At 42.8% G+C, this 21,688-nt stretch overlaps 1 protein-coding gene across 1 annotated transcript; it reads left to right on the top strand.

Moving 5' to 3' along the window:
* The first annotated feature begins 1,863 nt into the window (after window positions 1–1,863).
* Window positions 1,864–20,370, top strand: LOC111967997 (solute carrier family 2, facilitated glucose transporter member 1-like). Its single transcript, XM_023993480.2, has 10 exons — window positions 1,864–2,284; window positions 8,969–9,064; window positions 14,368–14,528; window positions 14,652–14,892; window positions 15,024–15,186; window positions 15,422–15,609; window positions 16,021–16,125; window positions 16,223–16,324; window positions 16,486–16,689; window positions 17,593–20,370. The coding sequence occupies exons 1-10, from the start codon at window positions 2,267–2,269 to the stop codon at window positions 17,791–17,793; spliced, it is 1,479 nt and encodes a 492-aa protein (XP_023849248.1). The 5' UTR covers window positions 1,864–2,266; the 3' UTR covers window positions 17,794–20,370.
* Window positions 20,371–21,688: the final 1,318 nt, after the last annotated feature.

Here is a 21,688-nt window from a genome sequence, read left to right as displayed (position 1 = left end):
TCAGACATTATTGCAAGCCTCATAAATTAGACATTACATAGTCTCCTCCCACAACCGCTGTGGAGAGCCATGAATCTGGCAAGAGTAACTAGACATTGCATTGTCTGTTGGATTCAAGAATATACATTTTTCTTTAATGTATTTATTTTACATAGTAAGTTGACTGAGAACACATGGTCTGCCAGGTCAATTAACCATAGGTAAGACTATGCAAAGACATTCAACAGCAACAAGCAACAGTCAGGTGTTCTAGAACTGCATTATAACTCCTGAAAGTCTATCACACCTTTTGACAAGCTTTGATGATTTGTTCATTCATCAGTCATTCCTACAACATTCCTTGGTAACTACTGATGTTTACATCACAAAGTTTTCGTCAGCAAAGAACTAGGCAATTTTTTGTGTAACCAGTTGAACTAGTTTTGAGTGACAATTTTCAATCTTACAAATAAACCTTACATTGCCTCATGATTATTCAGACATGACAAACCCACAGACAATGTGAAATACCATGTTGGTCTTCCTCTAAGTTCCTCAGCCTGTTGCTTTAGGCCAGGTCAGTCCATATGGCACACTCACCGGCCTTTGTCTCAGTATTTGCCTGTTATTGTTTTCCCATGGTTTCAAAGGGAATAAATTATATAAAAAGGGAACAAATTTCTTCCATTTTTATATATTTTTTCTCCTGTTCCCGACTCTTTCATTTGCACTGTATAAACACACACATTTTCCTTTCTGTACTAATGATTATTTTCCTAATTTTTTGCATGCACTCTGACCGGACCCTTCCCCGCCATCTCAAACAAAAGGTATTACGCAGTTTCATTTATCCTCATGAAAATATTTGTTTTTACACACCTTTAATAACAAACATCTCCATCACAATTTATGGTTTTGAATGGAGGGTACCAATGTCACATTACCAGCTTTGGTCAAAGATCACAGATGTTGGATGTTTGAAACATTGTTTATGAAGGACTGAACACGCATGGATACAGTGAGGTGCTGAGAAACAAAGGATGACTGACTGGATTAGAGGTCGACCGATTATGATTTTTCAAAAAGCGGATACCGATTAATTGGCCGATTTTTACATATATTTGTAATAATGACAATTACAACAATACTGAATGAACAATGAACACATTTATTTTAACTTCATATAATACATAAATAAAATMGATTTAGTCTGAAATAAAAAAGGCCGATTACTGATTGTTATGAAAACTTGAAATCAGCCCTAATTAATCGTCCATGCCGATTAATCGGTCGACCTCTAGACTAGATGTTTTTTTGTGTGCCTAAAAATGAGTGTTGTCATGGATCATTCAAATGTATTACTAGGCTACTACTACCTCTTCTCTTTTAGTATTGTTGGGATAAGTACTAGGAGCAAGAAGACCTATGAAGTATAGAAATTCTACCCTTGGTAGGCAAGGTCACATTATTGCTTACTTATAGCCTACTTGGGGGTTGCAAGTGGGATGAAAAGGTGGTGCATGTCAGTTCTGTCAGTGTCATTTCCTGCCATGACCTCAAACTATCAGCAATGGTGAGTAAATTTGCGCCCCCTGCTGCAAGCGTCTGATCAGTAGGTTATATAACTATGTTATTACAATATAATACTTTGCTCACGCCTCCACCAAATTGTAATCAAAATGTATCATTTCAATKAAATACATCGAGGACGATGTGCTTCACACATAACTATCCGACCTAGTACTTCAACAAAACGAAGTGACACTTTTCAGAGTTATATGTCTTAACGTCGTCATAGGGGTGCAAGTTTAAACCAATAGAAGCTCAGGGATAGAAACGGGCCTCCTCCTTACAAATTGAGGCTGAACTAAACTCACATTGAGGCCGAACTAAACTCTTGCGTCAGCCAATCACTCTAGACGGGCTGTTGGAAATATATTCACCGGTTTATTTCCCCAAAGAGTAGACAGTCTGTACTCGAAGAACGAACTACTTCAACAACCCAAGAAAACTTTGGGGCATGATGAATCTGAAGTTTTGAGCTCATGACAGAAATTACACTTGGGGAATAAACACGATGAACTGAGGACAATTTGGAAACAAATAATTACGCTGAAAATAAAGAAGAACAAAGAAGATACTATTGTTTATGACATATTGTATCATTATCATCTTAAAAATGAGACACCTCGTCTGAGTAAAAAAAAATACCCGCGGAAGTTACCCAAACTATAGTCTTGACATTTCAAGATTGCCAGCAATAATATCGACAAGCCATACTGCGGCAATGGATTCAGGCAGCAAGGTAGGCTAATTGTATGAGTGAGGCTAACGACTAGTTGGCAGTTTTCGTAGAAACCAATATACAAAACTGTGTATGTGTCTGTGTCTCTCAGAGAGAGAGAGAGAGAGAGAGAGAGAGAGAGGGGGTAGCTAGTTAGCTTCCCAGTAATATTGAAAACTGGTTAGGTTAGCTTGAGACTCTCAAGCTGCCTAGCTGTGTTAATGTCAATGGGTTCCGAATACTAAGTATTTTTTTCAAGAAGTTACACTAGCTAGCCCATCATGTAATTGTTTTATTCAATTGAAACGTAAAACGTGTGTGCTGTGCTGCTCACCATCATCTTTGGACGCAGTCGGATATGCGGCTGCTGGGGCAATGCAGTACGCGCGATAGCATTAAATCAGGTCGTGGGGTAGGCCTACCTCGTCCATGGCCTCTAATTGGCTATTCATAATCCCCCTTCATACATTACAAACTACCTGCGTCCTGGCCAATTGTAAACCCTGTCCCCTCTGTTGGCCTCATGACTGTATCTGGTGTAGAAATCAATTTATAAAGTAGTGAATTAAAATTAGCTCAATGAAGAGCATGATGGCATTACTCACAGGAAGGCAGCACATTAAAGTCTAGATTGAGATTATCTGTTTTATCACAGCATATGAGGTCTTCACTTCATTTTTGTTCATTTTCACTTTGCATTTGATGTAACATTTGCTTATTGTTGTTTTACAATAGTAAAAGGAAGAGAGTGAGACGTGACTCATCTGGTCTCTGTTATGGCTGRTTTACCACTGACTGCTGATGCTGTGTGGTTAGCTACCCCCCTGACAACTTTAAAGTCACTTCTCCCAGCCCTCGCTTAGAGTTTACTTCTGGTTGAAATGGTAAACATGTTTATTGTTATTTGTCTGTAACCCCTTTTATGGTTAGGCATAGACGTTTGAACACAATTAAAACGACCCCTTTCCAGCCATTCCCATTAGGCCAGTGTTTTGCTTTTGTCAGACAGCTTGAGCTTTGAGCGTGCGTCCAGGCTAACACCACTCTGAGCATGTCTACTGTTTTATAATCAGCATCTCGTGGTTGGGTATCGCACTCTGGCTTGTGCTTATGATCCCTGAGTGTGTGCAGCACAGCTGGACAGGGAGGGGGCAGTCAGCGTGTGGGTAGAACCAGGGGTTGCTGACACAGGGTGTGGTGGAAATCGGGCTATATGTCAAAAGCCAAAATGCCAATGAGCTGTCCCCAGCCATGGTTCAGTCCTGTGTGCATAACATTGTAATAAGCATTTGTCAATGATATTCTGGTTCATACTGTATGTCTGCAAGGTAAAGCAGGCTACGTTTTGGCTCTAGAATAAATGTCCTCATTGCCAGTCGAGAGCTTTCCAAGGAAATCATTGTATTGCATTTTACATATGGCTGTGACATTCATGGAATTTTGGATGACTGTAATTGGCCAACCAAATGACCTTGGTCTCCGTAATAACCATTCGAATAGCACATGTTCTCCTTTCCTCCACTCCTGACTGCATGTGCTGCCATAAAAAAAAATTTGAATAGAAGAACAGGCATCCTCATTCAAATCAATGATGGCATAATGAGTGGACTGGTGGCCATTGTGAGTGTAACCATGGTAGCAAAGCAGGAAGTAAAAGCAAAAAGTAAAAGCTAGGTCGAAAATATACCGGTTAAGACAATGTTGTCACAAATCTGGGACCAGCACCGTTGCTAACTASCATAGCTGGTCCCATTGTTGCAAAGAGTTATTGGATATTAGAATCCCATTGTTTTCACCTTTGTCATCTTCAACCTAGAGCAAAAGCAGGAAGTGTACACATCAATATGTGCTGTGATTTGTTGATTCAACTCACCTGACATTACAAAAAATGCATTCCATTGCATCAGTTAACATMATTTGAATTTACATACTACATACCATGGAAATTATTGCAACACAATACCAGGCATCCATTGTGAGTGTACCAGTCAAATTGCCAGGGTAAGAGGTTCCAAGCCCATTCTTTTCACTGATTGCTACAACACCTTGCTTGTTTCAGTAAGGGGCAACAAAGTTGAATCACATCGGTAAGAGTCCATGTTATCGCAGAAACGGACTCAACCGCACGAATGCCCGGCTGTCCTGTCTTCAGTCAGTTTTTTTAAAACAGTTATTTTATTTTCATGACAGTCTTCATCCATAACCGTCAGCTACACAGTAATTATGCCAGCTCTAATTTGACTTTTTAGTCTCACCCAGAGTGACTTACAGTAGTGAGTGCGTCCATTTTCATAATGGTCCCCTRTGGGAATTGAACCCACAACACTGCCGTTGCAAGCACCATGGGCTACCAACTGAACCACACGGGACCATTGCTGAGACATTGCCCTCTTAGCCTCACTTTGATACACCTGTTCAGATAGACACCTCCCCTGCCTGACTGCTCACCCCGGGGGTGTTTAACTTCTCCCAACCTCTCTCCAAAACAAAATACTGTCTAACCTCTTTGTTCCTATTATAGACTGGATAACAAGCATTTCCCTTCGACACGAAGCCTTCCGATTTATGGGCAGTTTGGGCACAAGTTGTGAGTCCCTTTAAAGCTCTACTGAACAATATGCTTTGTTTTAGTTCAGCGGAAGCCTCTTTTTTTCTTGGGTAAGAAACAAGGTAATTGGGGCAAGCGTACAGTTGACCTGGTCTGTGGTGAGTGGAATAACTCTAAGAAGCAATTCGATTTTTAACTGAGTGAACAGTTCTGGCTTTTGATTAAACCCAAAGCCGGCATTCAGTTCCTTCCTTCTAAAGACTTAATTCCACTCAATCCACTGGCTTCCTCCACTCACTTKATTTCCCTCTGCATGACTGCCCCTTCAGTATGCCCTTTCAATATAAGTGTCAGTGTGTTCTAATGAGGCCTAAATACTTTTTTATATAAAAGATGGGATTAAGAGATCTGTGAATGCTGTAATTGAAACAGGCACAAACGTAGGGCCTAATTCATTTCCTCAAAAAAGTGGAAGGCATTGTGCACACTGTACTGACCTCTGCTAATCGCTATTCATGTGAAGGAGAGTTTGGTTAAATCTGTAAAGCTGTAGTGTACTGTACAGGCTCATTCGCTTGTTCTCYATAGAGCTATACTGTATCTGAGATTGTGTCAGGTTTGAACAAACACTTGCACCAGATATCAGTGGGAAATTAGATGGATCAGAAATACACATGTATGGAAACGTTTGTTTGTATCTGACAGTCTTTACTTTATTACGTTTCATTTTACAGGTACAGTGCATATTAATTCATCCACATTACTGTAAATGTGCCAGTTTTTGCCATCCCCCTAATTTTCAACTGCATGCCTACCACCCAGTCGATCCATTGACCTCTTTGTTTTAGACCATGTTATGGACCATAGACTTGTTCCTGTGAACTCTTCACTCAGTGAATGACTAAGGGAGGCAGTCAGGATACACAGGAGGGGCTCTGTGCTGTCCTGTGCTGTGAGTCAGGTTAGGGAGGAGGATGAGGGAGTGATATTAGGTTCCCCTGTGAAACCCGAGGCTGTCAAGGAGGTGACGTTTGCAGGGACGTGAGGCTGGCGGCATAGCCATCACTGAGAGCCAGAGGCGAGGTTAGGATGTGGGGAAATGGAAGCTGTGGCACAGCCAGCCATGACTTCTGCTTTCTGGACAGAACTAGGCCTATTGTAAACCTCAGATGTTTAGATTAGAGAAGGCCCTTAACCTTACAGCACCAGAGGGTGATTCACATTATATCTGTATGTAYTGTTGTCACTTACAGACTGTCACTGTAGCATGGCCTTGCTAATCAATATGATACAGTGTTTCCCAGCAGTAGTTTTAGCAGAGGCTGAGGTGTTTGAAGAGGGGGACCAGAGAAAGGTTATACAATACACTGGAACTGGATGACTAATGCATTATACGATAGGTGTCACTTACAGGGAAGATGTGGCTGTAAACATTTCACAGCAGGAAGTAATTATGCTTCACCAGACATCCTCCCAAAACCAGTGAGGTCAGTTTTAAGGCTTTGGACACCTGACAAAGTGCTGATAAGATGTGAAAAAGGGTTCTGTGTTACGTTGTACCTACTTGGAATTGACTCTCACAATTCCACATACCTCTGTTATACAACTCTGGCCCATCCCTGTTCACCATCGTCATTCGTCAGGGCAGTATACCATGTTTCCTTGTTGGACTGCTTATTGATCGCATAAAGTAGATTTAAATTGACCTAACGACCTCCAATATAACCCATGGACTGTGTTGAGTAAACTGTTGCTCAAGGGACAGGCCTTATGATCACTTCAGATGTTTGCTCAAGCCCAGACTATCTCATACATCAATATAAAGATATTTTACTGTTGATGCATTTAGCTAGATGAGGCAGGTCTGAAACGTAAAAATTCACTATAATCATGTATTTGGACTAGGCCTAAAKGCTAACTAGGCCTAAAGCAACCGTCACCAATACTACAGCCCACTCACTGTGACTGGGCTAAAATTCACAGACTCACTCCTGAGAAGGAGGAGATTGATTTGCATGGAAGTTTATCTTTGGGAGGAATGTAAACATTGCTGGTGGCAGCAGCTGTTTTATAACAATGGCGTTTGTTTAAAGGGMCAGTGTAGTCTTTAAGGCTGTGATAACCATCTCAGAGCTGGAGGGCGTGACTTCATCGTTTCCAAGGTGAATGATACGTGACCATCTCCTTTCAGAAAGAATACACTGGAATGTTTTCTGATAGCAAACCATACAACACAAGATCTACCCTGATGGTGTGTGTTTACATCCTGTGCTAGGGCTGGTTATAACAACCCAGCCATGGAGTTGTTGAACCCCTGCGACTCATTGCTTGTGTGGAACATTATTGGTTAAGCTGCTACTTTTTCAGACTTACACTTACCCCACCTCACTTTCAGACCTGCCCTTGTTTAGGTCTCTATTACTGAGCTATACTAAGCTTGCTGTGTAGTTAGTGTTTCCAAACACAGCCCACTTTGTAGCTCCCACCCTCTTGAAGAATCTCAGAATTAACAAAATTGGAATGCCTTCCCTTTTGTTTAGAATAGCCTTGAGCACTTGTTCTTGAGCACTGCCCTTTAAAGCAGCCTTTTTTTTWAAAGAGAATCCTTAAATAAATAACATTTCCCCGTCAGATAATCCCATGTCAGATAGTCCTGTGTAACTCAGTTGCTACAGTAGAGCATGGCTCTTGCAGTGTTGTGGGTTTGATTCCCACGAGGGACCAGTATGAAAAAAGTATGAACATGTATGCTCACTATTTTATTTAACCTGGCAAGTCAGGTTTAACCTGGTGATTCTCTGATACACCTCTACGCAGACGACACCATTCTGTATACTTCTGGCCCCTCTTTGGACACTGTGTTAACTAACCTCCAGATGAGTTTCAATGCCATACAACTCTCCTTCCGTGGCCTCCAACTGCTCTTAAACGCAAGTAAAACTAAATGCATGCTATTCAACCGATCACTGCCCGCACCTGCTCGCCCGTCCAGCATCACTACTCTGGACGGCTCTGACTTAGAATACGTGGACAACATCAAATACCTAGGTGTCTGGTTAGACTGTAAACTCTCCTTCCAGACTCAYATTAAGCATCTCCAATCCAAAATTAAATCTAGAATCGGCTTCCTATATCGCAACATAGCATCCTTCACTCATGCTGCCAAACATAACCTTGTAAAACTGACCATCCTACCGATCCTCGACTTCGGTGATGTCATCTATAAAATAGCCTCCAACACTCTACTCAACAAACTGGATGCAGTCTATCACAGTGCCATCCGTTTTGTCACCAAAGCCCCATACACTACCCACCATTGCAACCTGTACGCTCTCGTTGGTTGGCCCTCGCTTCATATTCGTCGCCAAACCCACTGGCTCCAGGTCATCTATAAGTCTCTGCTAGGTTAAGCCCCGCCTTATCTCAGCTCACTGGTCACCATAGCAGCACCCACTCGTAGCACGTGCTCCAGCAGGTATATCTCACTGGTCACCCCCAAAGCCAATTCCTCCTTTGGTCGTCTTTCCTTCCTTCTTTCTGCTGCCAATGACTGGTACGAACTGCAAAAATCTCTGAAGCTGGAAACACTTATCTCCCTCACTAGCTTTAAGCACCAGCTGTCAGAGCAGCTCACAGATTACTGCACCTGTACATAGCCTATCTATAATTTAGCCCAAACAACTACCTCTTCCCCTACTGTATTTATTTATTTATTTAGCTCCTTTGCACCCCATTATTTATATTTCTACTTTGCACATTCTTCCACTGCAAATCTACCATTCCAGTGTTTTACTTGCTATATTGTATTTACTTCGCCACCATGGCCTTTTTTGGCCTTTACCTCCCGTATGTCACCTCATTTGCTCACATTGTATATAGACTTATTTTCTACTGTATTATTGACTGTATGTTTTGTTTATTCCATGTGTAACTCTGTGTTGTTGTATGTGTCGAATTGCTATGCTTTATCTTGGCCAGGTCTCAGTTGCAAATGAGAACTTGTTCTCAACTAGCCTACCTGGTTAAATAAAGGTGAAATAAGACAATAAGTATATCAACTCCAAGTACCTCCAAGCTGCTCTTTTCATGCTCTGATACAGTACAGAGATTTGGAGAGAGGGGATTTTTAACAGACTTTCTCTCCTGTCTCTATGCAGCAAGTGACCTTCCAGTTGATGCTGACGGTGGGAACAGCAGTGATTGGCTCGCTGCAGTTTGGTTACAACACGGGTGTCATCAACGCCCCTCAGAAGGTGAGTCCACGGGAACGAGATTGGGTGGGGAGGTGGGGCTGATGTGTCTGATCGGAATTGGATGGGGAAGGCTTGTCTATATTTATCCAAGTGACACCGTGTTCGAATCTTACCCAACACCTTTTCCCAGACGAGACTGCCCCTGTGTCTGCCTTGGCCAGTCAAGATGTTCCCTGCAACACGTGAAAAGAAGGGGACTAATAATATCTCAAGTATCTCGTCCAAGGCACTCTCCATTAAAGGGCCTCTGTGATGTGTAAAGGACTGTTTTCATGCCCCGAAGGGGCTCAGATTGTAAGTGAGGAGACAGCCAGGAGAGTGCTACTCACTCCGCTAAAGGTAACATCATTTAGGAGCTCTCAGTGAGACGTGTCTCCAAAAATGTAATTAAGTTATTTTCCATTTACTTAAACGAAATGTGTTTATTTGACCCTACTCCTTCACATTTCTCGTGAAAATGGATCCCTTGAACAGTTTTGTACTGTAGCTGCTAAATCTACAAAATGGTTTTGTTTACTGACAGCTCACAATATCCAGTGGATATTAGGTCTTGTGGGTCATAACAATCTTTCAGTTTCAAATAAAATAAAATTTGATTAGTCACATGCGCCGAATACAACCTTACAGTGAAATGCTTACTTACGAGACCCTAACCAACAGTGCAGTYKCAAAAAAWACAGATAAGAATAACAAGTAATTAAAGATCAGCAGTAAAAAATAGCAATATCTACAGGTGGKTGCCGGTACAGAGTCAATGTGCGGGGGCACCGGTTAGTTGAGGGGTAGTATGTACATGTAGGTAGAGTTAATTAAAGTGACTATGCGTAGATGACAACAGATAGTGGCAGTGGTGTGGAGAGGGGAGGGGGGAGGTCAATGCGAGTAGTCTGGGTAGCCATTTGACTAGATGTTCAGGAGTCTTACGGCTTGGGGAAGAAGCTGTTTAGAAGCCTCTTGGACCTAGACTTGGCGCTCCGGTACCGCTTGCCATGTGGTAGCAAAGAGAACAGTCTATGACTAGGGTAGCTGGAGTCTTGGCCAATTTTTAGGGCCTTCCTCTGACACCGCCTGGTATAGAGGTCCTGGATGATAGGAAGCTTGGCCTTAGTCATGTACTGGGTCGTTTTCACTACCCTCTGTAGTGCCTTGCGGTCGGAGGCCGAGCAGTTGCYATACCAGGCAGTGATGCAACCAGTCAGGATGCTCTCGATGGTGCAGCTGTAGAACCTTTTGAGGATCTGAGGACCCATGCCAAATCTTTTTAGTCTCCTGAGGGAGATTAGATTTTGTTGTGCCCGCTTCACGACTGTCATGGTGTGCTTGGACCATGTTAGTTTGTTGGTGATGTGGACACCAAGGAACTTGAAGCTCTCAACCTGCTCCACTGCAGCCCCGTCGATGAGATGGGGGCATGCTCGGTCCTCTTTTCCCTGTAGTCCACAATCATCTCCTTTGTCTTGATCACGCTGAGGGAGAGGTTGTTGTCCTGGCACCACACGGCCAGGTCTCTGACCTCCTCCCTATAGGCTGTCTCGTTGTTGTCGGTGATCAGGCCTACCACTGTTGTGTCATCTGCAAATTAAAGATGATGTTGGAGTCGTGCTTGGCCGTGCAGTCATGAGTGAACAGGAGGTACAGGAGGGGGCTGAACCTGCACCCCTGAGGGGCCCCTGTGTTGGAAAAGGGCAGTGTGGAGTGCAGAAGAAATTCCATCATCTGTGGATCTGTATGGGCGGTATGCAAATTGGAGTGGGTCTAGGGTTTCTGGGATAATGGTGTTGATGTGAGCCATGACCAGCCTTTCAAAGCACTTCCTGGCTACAGAYGTGAATGCTACGGGTCGGTAGTCCTTTAGGCAGGTTACCCTAGTGTTCTTGGGCACAGGCACTATGGTGGTCTGCTTAAAACATGTTGGTATTACAGACCCGGACAGGGAGAGGTTGAAAATGTCAGTGAAGACACTTGCTAGTTGGTCAGCGCATGCTCGCAGTACACGTCCTGGTAATCCATCTGCGGCCTTGTGAATGTTGACCTGTCTAAAGATCTTACATCGGCTGCGGAGAGCGTGATCACACAGTCTTCCGGTACAGCTGGTGCTCTCATGCATGCTTCAGTGTTATTTGTTATTTAGGTGAAAGGGCTAATCCACACAGTATTGGTCTTTGTCTGAACAAGCCTTGTGGCAGCTCGGCTCATAGTTCCAGGTGCTTTGTTGCCTGAATACATGGGATCCTGCCTTCTCCATTACTTTTGATATATGAGGGGCTCTGTGTGATCTACAGTCCCAGCTGTCTCCTGTCCTGATCTTCCTTTCTCAGGAGACTACTTATTGCTCCATCACACAATTTGTCTGTCAGTACCTACCTGTCATACCTACCAAGCGCTTCAATTGATGTTTGGGAGCCAACATCAATTGATGTTTGTGAATAGAATAGTAGGCTACAGATGTAGGATCTTCATTTGAGCCAGTTTGCTACAGCAGAAAAATAATCTTACAGTAACAGGAAATGTGAATTATTATGTGGATTATAATGGACATTTTTGTAGGAATTTATATATTTTTTGGTAGGGCAAATCAAGTCTGAAATTTCAAGGTGACAAAGACAAACTTTAGAAGCCTTTTTAAAACTCAAATACACTACAAGTGTGCAATTCCTGATGTTCAGGAAAATTCTCAGCAACAAAACAGTGATCAAATTAGGATCCTACATCTGTACACAATAGRGAAGAAAATAATACTTTGATACCTGTTTATTACAGACCGGTAGACATTCTGATTGGTTAAACCCCCCAGCGGTGAATAATTAAAATGTGATTGTAGCACCAGATGATCTAGTTCTAAGTATAAGCCTAGCTGAGGTGTAGAGGTGGGGTGCCCTCCTGTAAGAGTTGTCAAGGGGGGCAGTGGTGAGAAGGGGGTGGATATGTAGAGGTTTGCTGTCATTCAGACACTGGGCCAGTGTAAACCTGCCCTCCCTTCCCCTCCCCAGTCTCAGCTGAGGTCCCAGTTACGTATATACACACACATAAGCACACTGACACATGCTCAGTAATACCACACAATGCCACAGCTGTTTAGAAGCAACATACAGAGTGCAGGGAAGTGTTCACAGAAACGGTAGTATTGCTGAACATAGAGACACATCCAGAACATTTCACTGTACCGTTTACACCCTGTATCCTGTGCACATGACCAATAAACTTTTATTTGACTTGATATCCATGATAAATGTGATAACATCGTGATTAATTACTGAGTGTATAAAACATTAGGAACACCGTGAAATAATTACAATTTAGCATTAACACTGGAATGATAGATGTGCAGAAGATGATGTGCAAGTAGAGATACTGGGGTGCAAAGGAGCAAAAAAACAAAACAATATGSGGATGAGGTAGTTGGGTGGGCTATTTATAGATGGGCTGTGTACAGGTGCAATGATTGGTAAGCTGCTCTGACAGCTGATGTCACTATTCTACACTATTACAAAACGCGCTTCTCCGTACTTCCGCTCGGGCTGCAGCTGCAATGAATGAGTAGCCAAGTATCGATAGCCCTGCGTTTTATTATTATTAGCAGCTCGTCGTGTCGATTTTAATTTTAATAAATATTTAACTTTCTCTGGTCATAGGAACAACATGAATTTGTGCATGAGGCAGATGCGGTGCAAGTCGAGTTTCGCGATCAGATGGAAGACGGTGTCCCCTCTCTCTGGTCAGTCTCAACAGAGGAAAGGAATGAGAGAGCAGGGACCATGAGAGGCGGTTGGGAAAAATAGTTTTGAGTCGTCATCCAACTCGGAATTCCAAGTCAGTCGGAAACTCGGRCATCTTTCTAGAGCTCTGACTTTTCGACCTGAAGATCCCTGACGTCGTGATTTGACCTCGTTAACCATCAGATGCAGGTACCATCAGTCCAGTAAAATATAAAAGCWAATTATTTCAATTCATGCTCCACAGTGCCTCACAAGTGCTAAACCAACTGATCTATTTTGTTATCAAAGCTCGAGTTTTGAAATATGATATGGTCTGATTAACAATATTGGCAGGACAATGATATAGCCAATATGCTGTGATAATATGTTAGGCCTACTTCCCAAACCTCATTCCTACAAAACTGTTTGTGTGGGTTAATGTAAAAAACAAAATCTGAGCGGTAGATCTCAGCTTGCTTTTTGACTGCGAAAGTGATCTKGACTCAGAAAAGGTTGKTGACCATTGATCTAGACTGACTGAATAAGGGATCATAGCTTTCACTTGGATTCACCTGTTCAGTCTATGTCATGGAAAGAGCAGGTGTTCCTAATGTTTTGTACACTCCGTGATGCAGCCCTTCCGCTCTAAAGAGTGTAGCACTGATTAGATTAGATGTCTCTCAAGTGCCCTGGTCTGCTTCTCCACCCTGCCTGCCGGCTCCAAATTGGGCCCCTTGTAGCACAGACAGACGGAACTGAATGCCTCCGCATTGCCAGGCCAGGAGTCCACAGAGACAGTAATGCTTTAATCAGTACAGCGTCACCGGTCATGAATGGACAGTTTTTTTCATTGTGGCCAGGTGCGTGCTAGGTCTTGAGTCAGACACAAGCCTATTCAGAGAAATCAAGAATATGAAATGAAAGGTAGACTTGCCATTCTCTATCTGTAAGAATGTTTATTTTATGGAACTATATTGACAGKGTTGGGCTATACCATATCTTGAACAGCATACCCAGCTTACCTCTCCTGACCTATAAAATACATTAATAGTTCTATATCAATCACTCAGCATTATATAAGTATTGGTAAAGGGTATATTGTATAATCTATCAGTAAAGCACATGASAGGAGCCAGCAGTGATATTTGGGAGAGGAGCACAGGAGGGGGCAGGGCTCAGTGCCGAGTACTAGAAGTGCTAGATAGAGGTAGAGGGAGTCCTCGACATATGACAGTTGTCAGTGTGCCACGGCAGAGACATGGGGGGAGGGGACGTTCCTCCCAGCCTGTACCACTTAACTTCCATCACAAGCTGATCATACATATATGTATGTTTATCAACACTGAGTCACTGTGGGGGAAGGGGCTGAAACCTGAGACCTCGCTCTCCCACAAACGTCCTTGTTGCTGGAAAACCTGAAATACAATCCTCTACCTCCATCTACTGGCCATACATCAAAACAGCAGCCACCTGGCCAATGGCAATGAGGACAAGGAAACACMTTTTTTTACTGTCTCTTACATTACTGTATGTCTATGGTACATTGACTGTGATTTCTGTCTATGGCAGTGTTGTGAGCTGGTGTTGTTTTCTCTCCCGCTCTGCTAGGTTATTGAGAGGTTCCTCAACGAAACATGGTTCGACCGGTACCAGGAGCCCATCACCAAGACCTCCCTCACCACCCTGTGGTCCGTCTCCGTCGCCATCTTCTCTGTCGGCGGCATCTTCGGCTCTTTCTCCGTGGGCYTGTTCGTTAACCGCTTTGGCAGGTAAATACGACACTTCACAATGTTTATTTACAACTGTGTTATGTGAGATGATATTACATGTGTGATATGTAAATGTCTGTAAGTGGACTGTAATTGACATGACTATTTCTGTGGTGTCTACAGGAGGAACTCCATGCTCATGGCCAACGTGCTGGCCTTTGTCTCCGCTGCTCTCATGGGCTTCTCTAAGATGGGTGGCTCGTGGGAGATGCTGATCATCGGGCGCTTCGTGGTGGGCCTCTACTCCGGCCTTTCCACTGGCTTTGTGCCGATGTACGTGGGTGAGGTGGCCCCCACTGCCCTCCGAGGAGCCCTGGGCACCCTCCACCAGCTAGGCATCGTCACAGGCATCCTGATGGCACAGGTCAGTTCCAATGGGCACAGGGATATCGTATGGAGAATAATGAATGATTTGTATGCTTTTCCAAAGGAATCTCTTTGAGAGCTGTGCTACATGATAATCTGATGGTGGTCTAACTATGTGTTGTGGTTCAGGTGTTTGGCATGGAGGCCTTAATGGGGAACGCATCTCTGTGGCCCTTCCTGCTGGGCTTCACTTTCATCCCAGCCCTAGTGCAGTGTGCACTGCTGCCCTTCTGCCCCGAGAGCCCCCGCTTCCTCCTCATCAACCGTAATGAGGAGAACAAGGCCAAGACTGGTGAGTTGAGTACATTTATACACAAACACACATTCATACACTTAATGTCATCAGTTCAGCCAATGTCAGTTCTGTTAGTTTGAATGAGTTGAAAATTATCTAAAATAAGGGCCATGTTTCAATAAATGTGTTTAATTTAAATTCATCCCTCGAATTGCCTGAATTGATCTGGTATGGAGTGACACAGCCCTAGCAGACTGTAATGTAACCTCCATTCTTGCTCTGTCTCTGTCAGTCCTGAAGAAGCTGCGTGGGACCACAGACGTGAGTGCAGACATGCAGGAGATGAAGGAGGAGGCCAGGCAGATGATGAGGGAGAAGAAGGTGACCATCCTTGAGCTGTTCCGTTCGCCACTCTACCGCCAGCCCATCTTCATAGCTATCATGCTTCAGCTCTCCCAGCAGCTGTCTGGCATCAACGCAGTGAGTCACCTCTCATACACACTTCTCACCCCAAACACATAAAGCAGGGTTCCCCTGATTTGGTGGTTTTATTTAGCTCCCAAGTCTTTTTATTTGTTATTGTTCAACATAGAAGACTATAATAACACCAGGAAATCAGCTCCAAGTTTGTTCCCAAGTATTCCCACGCATAATAGAGAGACACGTGATCGTATACAACTGGTTTGAAGTGATTATGTTTTTGTCAAATATTATATCGGTTTGGGCTTCTTGCAGTAAATTTGTAGTCTACAAATAATTTGTCATTTTGTTCCAGCCCACCRACCATCTGCTSAAGAAAAAATGGCCCTCGGCTGAATCTAGTTGATGATCCCTGACATACAGTATACTACCTATTTTGCAACTCTAAACTGYGCTGTTGGTGTCCTGCAGGTTTTCTACTACTCTACCCGTATCTTTGAGAAGGCCGGAGTTGCTCAGCCTGTTTATGCTACAATTGGTGCCGGTGTGGTCAACACAGCCTTCACTGTGGTGTCGGTGAGTAACTGTGGCAGATGTGCATGTGTCATTTATGGTGCGCATGATGTACCACATTAGGGGTTGGACAGTGTAACTCAACCCTCTCTCCTCTCAGTTGTTTGTGGTGGAGCGCGCCGGACGTAGATCTCTCCACTTGCTGGGGCTGATAGGAATGGCAGGCGCTGCCGTTCTGATGACCGTCGCTCTGGCTCTGCTGGTACGTAGACTAACTACAGCACACTTCACATAAGGCTAGCAGCTCTCATACGGAATGAATGAGGAAAAACACTTGGTTTATTGATACACGTCCTTGTAAATATAATATGTTGAATGAATACCAGTAGTTTAACCCCCTGCTGTCTGTTTGTCCTCCATCAGGAACAGCTGCCGTGGATGTCCTACGTGAGCATCGTGGCCATCTTTGCCTTTGTTGCATTCTTTGAGATTGGCCCGGGTCCCATCCCCTGGTTCATCGTGGCTGAGCTGTTCTCCCAAGGACCCCGGCCCTCGGCCTTTGCTGTGGCTGGCTTCTCTAACTGGACCGCCAACTTCATAGTGGGCATGGCCTTCCAGTATGTAGAGGTAAGCACTAAGCACAGCCTTGTTAGTCACTGATGCTCATCATGGTAGATGTTGTCRACATACTCATCTCGATTAGGGTTGCAAAGCTACCGGTATTTTACGAAAGTTACTGGAATCTTCATTAATATTGGTAATTAACAGAAAATGGATTGCAATCTATCGTAAATTTTGTAATTTATACTTTAATAACTTTAAAAAAAAAATCATATATAGTATGAATTTGTTATATCTGTGTCCATATTGTCCATGAGTTTCTAGTACATAAACCATATGGTTCAAGAGAACATAACCTAATTAAGGAAAAAGCATCTAATCAACATTGCCATTATTTTCCATTAACTCTGCAACTCTTCCAAACATTGACTCTGTTCACAGCTGCCACCAGTATGATGCCAAAACACTGACAACRAATAAATGTTGACTTAGTAAAATAAATAGAAGTGTGTTAAGAATTAATAAAGGATATTTGCTGAAACCCTCATATTAAACATCAATGGTATTCACGAAGTTGAAGATAATTTAGGATCATGTTTTACAGCTTTGTCATTCTAATGTTTATTTTAAAATCATCTTATTTAATTATTTCATATATATTTTACATATGATAAGGTCGCACCAAGGGCCAGGGATAATTACAGATACCTGTAAAAATCTAAAGTGCCCAAAAGGGCCGCTAGATGTCTTGTGATAGATTACATAAAATCCTTGCAAGATACCAACATTCTAGTAGTTTACTGGTAAACTTAGAAAGTTTCCAGTAATATCCCCACCCTTTGCAACCCTAATCTTGATATACTGTATGTTTGAACTGTTAGTTTGAAGACGTGTTTGTTTGGAGCCCATTGCTTAATGAACATGATCTTCAATGTTCTCTCTCCTTCTTTTCTCYGTCTCGCCCTACAGGAGTTGTGTGGCCCTTATGTCTTTGTCATCTTCACTATACTGCTGCTCAGCTTCTTCATCTTCACCTACTTCAAGGTGCCTGAGACCAAGGGCCGGACATTTGACGAGATCTCGGCCGGGTTCCGCCAGTCGGCTGGCACTGGGGGAGAGAAGCACTCGCCGGAGGAGCTCAACAGCCTGGGGGCTGACTCTCAGCTCTGAGCACCTGTCCCTCCCCTCTCCTCTCGTCCCACACACCCTGCTGAGGCCTGGCTATGAACCCTCCTTCATCACCCCAACCTGAGGGGACCAGAGTAGCCCACTCACTGACTGTTTGCAAACTGACTACTAAACTGACACACTGGCTGCCATCACATTTCAGGTATGTTCACCAAACAGAGAACAGATGGCGCTCACCTCCTGCCCGATCCTCTGTCTCAAAGTCTCAAGCGCTCCTTCTCTTCTCATCACAACAAAAACGTGGTGGGGGCAGGAACCTGGGTGTAAGGGGGTGGGTTGGCATGGTAGATAGAAGGAAAAGGTGGTATTTTCAATTAACTTCAAATTTTATATCAGAAAAAAGTTAAATCCTGTGTTACTTTTACTTTATTTTTCTTCCTTTGTCTGTTATCTTTCTCATTTTGTCGGTTTAGATATCCATGCTTCTGCCTCTTATGCAGGTCTCAATTATTTTCATTGAAGACCCTCAAGAAATTGCATGCCATGTAAATATGTTTTTACCAACTCACTTTTAATCTCTGTCCGGATAGGCTTTTAATWATTTTTTACAAATGTATTTCTTAAGGAAAAATAAATAAAATCCTAAAGATAATTTTGTATGTTTATGTCTTAGTGAAAAGACACGGTTACAAATAAGCCAGCTGTTATAAGTTACTGTATGCATACATTTTATATTTTTAATTCCCAAGCAATACCCATGAGCATGAATTTTACACTATGAAATCATGGGACTATTTGAGACATTTCTACTCTGACACTCAGTTGAAAAGCAACATCAGCCCGTTTCACTGCAGACTAAGATAGATGTAAAATATACCCAAATCTGACTTACAACCCCCCCACCTCTAAAACGGAACTGAAGTCCCTCACAACTTTGAGTTTAAACGCCTGGTCCAAAATCATACAAGGAATACACTCCCAGTAGAGCCTTCTAGCAGTTCACAAGACTGTAAGTTGTTCTCTGATCTTGTGCYTTTGACAGAAAAGGGGGCTTCCTTTCAAACAGTAACCAAATGTAATGTGGCTTCCAGCCTTAYCAAGGTCTGCTTCATCATGAAAGTGCTTTTAGACCCTTCGGGGTCAAACTCCAAACTAATGCTTCATGTTCCTTGAAAAGTGGTGATTTTCTTTTTGGGTGCTTTTCATTATTGTAACTCCACAATGCCTTTGGCATAGTTCAGCACTGTAGGGGCTGCTTCCTTGTTCAACTTAGTTTTGTGACGCATAGCTGACAATCCTGTATAGTCAGCTGATATAGCCAACAGCATCTCTTGATGTAAGCGGTTCCTGTCTTTGACTGCTGTGCCACTATAAGAAGTTTTCCATTCTCTAATTAAACGTTTTTGAGGAAAGTGTTCTTTTTAGCAGCACTTTATCATCCACAATATTGGTTGTTTTGTTACTGAAAATCTTCCGTAATAGTAGTTGGAGCTTTGCTCAAAATGTTTTACAAAATATGGAACCTTATGTTACTGATAAGAGACTGAAGAGCTACTGTTGGATTACTTGATATCATTGTTGTTGTTTAACTAGTACATCTCTACATTCACARATCTATGTTATTTGAGGTCATAAGGTTGGCAGAATATGTTTTACAATCAAATATAAGCTAATCTGGCCAGTTCAAAGTGAATACGTTTTTAAAGTGGTCTAAATAGTTTTAGTAATGGACCTTGACCCGAACAGAACTCCACAAGCAATATCCATTGTAGTCATTCCATGCTGAGTTTGTGTGTTCAAATCCATGCAAATGTATAGTTTGTGTCTTTGAAATTATATGGGACTCTTTGTCTTCTCCACCAACAATGTGTCAGTTAGACACCGCAAACTCATTGACGGTAAGTCGCCCTAAGTCATCAAATGGCAGGATCAATGTAGGCACCAAGACTTGACTGTCCTTTAGATATGCCTGATTGAACTCCAACCTTGTGATGGAGGGCAAAAGATGCACTTACGGACTGAAATCAAATGCAGTGTACTTTGTGTGTATAGTTTGACAATTATATCTGGGCATTATATAAACACATTTATTAACACAGGATATATGCATAAAACAGTTGTAGAAATYCTTCACTGCACAGAATAATTTTCTAAAAATGCCACAATACTTATAATGTAAATACAATAAATAGTAAAGGACCCAAATGTATAAAATATGTTATGTTAGTTACTACTTATATAGGAATATGACTAGTTTCGGTAGTTATGCATCTACACATCTGCCTTTATTTTGTCTGATTTCCTGTCTGAAGAAATATTGTATGAGATAACTATTAACACAATCTTACTTCAGCTTTGTACATGGACCATTGAATGATATATACTATTTATTAGATGCCTAATTTATTAGTATTGTTTTTATCTTCTACACATTTTAGTAAACAGTATGCATTTAATTTTTGTAAAAGCGCATGTTTATATGTTGGGTGAAAATGAACCTCTAACAGAATGATCTTCTGTAAAACAGTGTGCCATGGTGTCAATGTCCTGACGGTTTTCTTTTCTTTTGTAAGATGTGTGGTTGGATGTTTGACTCAATAAAACAAGCATACAGGAAAACGTCAACTAGCTGGGTTCTTTATTTTCACAACAATTGATTTCAGATTGTAATCAATGACTGCAGATGCTCTAAACGCCTTCTACTTTTCTAATAATTGATTTGCCTGGCTGGGCTGATGAGACAGTGGATTGCGCAGTCAGATGGAACAGAGTAAATAGGCATTTCATCTAACCATCATAKATTTAGCCGGTGGTAACTTGTGTAATAGACTCCGGCTGGAATGCAGTTTTAACCAATCAGAATCCAAAATTAGACCCACCCCTTGTATAATATTTTTATAAGCTTTGTAGGAGAGGATTGTGTAGTTTAGTGTAATTGTCAAGGTTACCTAGCCAGTTACCGAGGCTACCTAGCCAGCTACACTTTCAAACTAAGTCAACAACGCAGCCACTGCTAGCTAGCCTACTCCACCAGCCAGCAGCACTGTATCATTTTAGTCAATAAGATTTTTTGCAACGTAAKCTTAACTTTCTGAACATTCGAGACGTGTAGTCCACTTGTCATTCCAATCTCCTTTGCATTAGCGTAGCCTCTTCTGTAGCCTGTCAACTATGTGTCTGTCTATCCCTCTTCTCTCCTCTCTGCACAGACCATACAAACGCTTCACACCGCGTGGCCGCCGCCACTCTAACCTGGTGGTCCCAGCGCGCACGACCCACGTGGAGTTCCAGGTCTCCGGCAGCCTCTGGAACTGCCGATCTGCGGCCAACAAGGCAGAGTTCATCTCACACAGCCTGGGAATGCTTCCCTCCAGTCCTCGACTTCTTTGGCACTGACGGAAACATGGATTACCAAGATAACACTGCTACTCCTACTGCTGTTCTCTCTCTCGTCTCTGCCCATGTGTTCTCTCGCACACCACGAGAGCTTCTGGTCAGCGGGGTGGTGGCACTGGGATCCTCAATCTCTCCAAGTGGACATTCTCTTTTTCTCCGCTGACCCATCTGTCTATCGCCTCCTTTGAGATTCCCATGCTTGTCACAATTAGTCAACCAGCCCTTTCAAGCTTTAACATCCTTACATTTATCGCCCCCAGGTTCTTGGAGGTTCATCAATGAGCTTGACGCCTTGATAAGTTCCTTTCCTGAGCATGGTCACCTCTCACAGTTCTGGGTGACTTAACCTCCCCACGTCTACCTTTGGACTCATTCCTCTCTGCCTCTTCTTTCCACTCCTCTCCTCTTTTGACCTCACCCTCGTCACCTTCCCCCCCCTACTCACAAGGCAGGCAATACGCTTGACCTAATCTTTACTAGATGCTGTTCTTCCACTAATCTCATTGCAACTCCCCTCCAAGTCTCCGACACTCCTATGGTA

Source organism: Salvelinus sp. IW2-2015, linkage group LG1 (assembly GCF_002910315.2).
Source record: "Salvelinus sp. IW2-2015 linkage group LG1, ASM291031v2, whole genome shotgun sequence".
Taxonomy (NCBI): Eukaryota; Metazoa; Chordata; class Actinopteri; order Salmoniformes; family Salmonidae; genus Salvelinus; species Salvelinus sp. IW2-2015.
Note: the sequence above shows the minus strand (reverse complement) of the source record. Positions and strands in the feature narration are given on the sequence as shown.